A 2,640-nucleotide genomic window follows, 5' to 3' on the forward strand; every position below is an offset into this window, starting at 1 on the left:
AACTGTAAGAAGGAACAGTGAGAGCTGGATATTAAACAATGGTAACGTGCCCCAACTCTATTGAATTGTACTAGTTTTCATTTACGAGAGACTCTTCTCTCTCCTTCCTGTCCGAATGCATGGAGGGTGCAATTATCGATTCCTAGAAAAAAGCAAAAGCGTAAAAGAGAAAGAAGACAAGGGGATGAGCTAAAGAAAGAAAGCAGAAGGATGATGAGCAACAAAGAAGATGAGGGTTGGGAGTGGAGGTGATGGAGTCTCTCTTTGTGAGCTGGGCTGGAAAGGAAAAGAATAGCGACCAGGGTGGAGCAACTTGGATCAAATAGAATTAGAGATATCACTTTAGTTTGGTGGTACAGTCTCTACTTGCCTTTGGACTTCTACTGCAACAAAATAATGCATTGTATTGCAAAAGGGTGGGTCATTTGACCAGCCTTTTGAACAGCCAAGGCTACTCAGCCAAAGCTAAAGCTCCTCCTCCCTTGCCCATCTCTACCAAATCTAAGAAGCCTACAAGAGGCTTTCAGCTCTTCCTCCACCTTCATCACACCTTAGAACATCCTTCCTGCTTCTTGTCTCCTGTTGGTTTCTGGGGTAGTAGGTTTTCATGGATCTTCGCCTGTCAACTGATCAGATATCTGAGCTCCAGGAAGCCTTCTGCCTCTTTGACAAAGATGGAGATGGTTTGTTCTTCTTCTTCTACCAACCTTTTCATGTTGTTTTCGGTTTTCATTTCCTTTCTTGGTTCTCTTAGTGTGTTGTTCGTTAAAGCTTCTGCATGTTTTGTGGGTTGGTTCTTATGCTTGACATATGCTTATCTTTCATTGGTATTTCAACTTTGTTTTTGGTTGATTAGAACTTGCTCTAAAAATCTAGAGCCCTTTTGTCTTTGAGACTAATGAACGTTCTAACTTGATCAGGTCTAACAAAAATGCAACAACAATTAAAAAAAGGTCTTTTTACGATTGTATGCTTTCTTTATTTGAGCAAAAAATAAATGCTGAATCCATATTCATGTCGCATCACGACTCTCCTTATATGTTCTCTAAAAGCATGAGTATTTTTCTTCAAGTCATGGTGAATTAAGCAACTTACGTCCAAGCAAAAATTTCTCTTCTTCTCCTGAATGGTTTTTCTTCTGAAAACAATTCATTCTTATTATCGGGAGGCTTCCCTATATCAAACCGAACAAAATTGACAAGTTGCTTGCAGATGCTTTCAGTTCTCAAGTTATTATGCTAAGTTGTAATATGTGCTTATCGAGGTTAGAGTTTAATTTCACGTCATCAAAGAGAGAATCATTCTTATGGTCATTTTAATGCTTGGGATGAATCCTTTCTGCTCTGTATTTTGCTCTGTAATCTCTGAGTTGATTTGGCACTGAGTTTTCTCCTTTTAACGTGATGGCATGATAGGCTGCATTACGCTGGAAGAACTGGCGACGGTCATTGGATCATTGGGACAATATCCAACTGAACAAGAGCTAAAAGATATGATCAGGGAGGTCGATATCAATGGCAATGGGACCATAGAATTTGCAGAATTTTTGAATCTAATGGCCCGAAAGATGAAGGTATCGATAGAAGCATCCAAGATGAGTAATTAGAATTCAGTAAATTGAGAAACATAGAGGACGTCTGCAACTTAATCAAACTGGTTGGTTTCAAGATAAGAAATGACATTTTTGTCTATTCTTGGAGTTGTAGGAGACCGATGCTGAGGAGGAACTAAGAGAAGCCTTCAAGGTCTTTGACAAAGATCAAAATGGATACATCTCAGCCAGTGAGGTAAACGTCGGTCGGTGCTAACTCGTACATGGCTTGAAGTTATCTGGTTTTCACATTTCAGAATACTTGTCAAAGAAAATTTTTGTCTGGGATGAATCAAAACTTCAAAACAGTACTGATCTTCGAGAATTTTGAATCTGACTCTATTGGTTGTTCGAGTAACCATGAACTTACTGTGTGCAGCTGAGGAATGTGATGACCAATCTCGGGGAGAAAATGACAGATGAAGAGGTTCTCCAGATGATCAAGGAAGCTGACATCGACGGTGATGGACAAGTGAATTTTGAGGAGTTCTCGCGGATGATGATGGCTGTCTGAACTTATGATCTATGCTTTATCTCCTTGTACTCGAGACACAAAGTTTGCTGCTTTCTTTCTGTCGTAGAATTTACCTTTTTTTTTTGTCTTTTTACTTTTAATGCATTGTCACCAATTTTTTCTATTGGTTAACATCTAAAAACTTTCGATCAGTTATGAGAATTGAGACTGTGTTGTTGGCTAAAAGTGACATCACATCCTTGAAGACTCACCTGCTTAACATCCTGAGTATTTAATCTGATGTTTATGATATGGATCAGATCAATCCTCCTTACAAATGGTAATCAACTATGCTTCCATGACCATTATGTCAAGCACAATTCGCTCATCGATTGGCGACAATGGTAAGCTTCGCTGCAAGTATGTGCAAGCACAACAGTCTATTATATCTTTCAAAGTTGCAGAATTTGATTCACAGATGATCTACCGCCCAACTCAGATCTTTCAAAGGCCAAGCTTCTCTGTTAACATCCAGGTGAAATGCCTACAAGTAACACATCCTGTGCTTGCCAAGGAATCCTGCCAATTCCAGGAT

At 39.4% G+C, this 2,640-nt stretch overlaps 1 protein-coding gene across 1 annotated transcript; it reads left to right on the forward strand.

Annotated features, from left to right (window-relative positions):
- The first annotated feature begins 316 nt into the window (after window positions 1–316).
- On the forward strand, window positions 317–2,267 carry LOC135641875 (uncharacterized). Its single transcript, XM_065157661.1, has 4 exons — window positions 317–683; window positions 1,416–1,573; window positions 1,707–1,787; window positions 1,971–2,267. Exons 1-4 carry the CDS (start codon window positions 608–610, stop codon window positions 2,103–2,105), a joined length of 450 nt encoding a protein of 149 aa, XP_065013733.1. The 5' UTR covers window positions 317–607; the 3' UTR covers window positions 2,106–2,267.
- Window positions 2,268–2,640: the final 373 nt, after the last annotated feature.

The sequence above is a fragment of the Musa acuminata genome, chromosome BXJ3-6 (genome assembly GCF_036884655.1).
Source record: "Musa acuminata AAA Group cultivar baxijiao chromosome BXJ3-6, Cavendish_Baxijiao_AAA, whole genome shotgun sequence".
NCBI classification, from domain to species: domain Eukaryota; kingdom Viridiplantae; phylum Streptophyta; class Magnoliopsida; order Zingiberales; family Musaceae; genus Musa; species Musa acuminata.

Excerpts from the sequence above, each read along its gene's own strand:
- LOC135641875 (XM_065157661.1), top strand. The coding sequence starts at position 608 with ATGGATCTTCGCCTGTCAACTGATCAGATATCTGAGCTCCAGGAAGCC. Across the intron at positions 1,574-1,706 it reads TAATGGCCCGAAAGATGAAG|GAGACCGATGCTGAGGAGGA; the intron begins GTATCGATAGAA and ends TTGGAGTTGTAG. Across the intron at positions 1,788-1,970 it reads GATACATCTCAGCCAGTGAG|CTGAGGAATGTGATGACCAA; the intron begins GTAAACGTCGGT and ends TACTGTGTGCAG.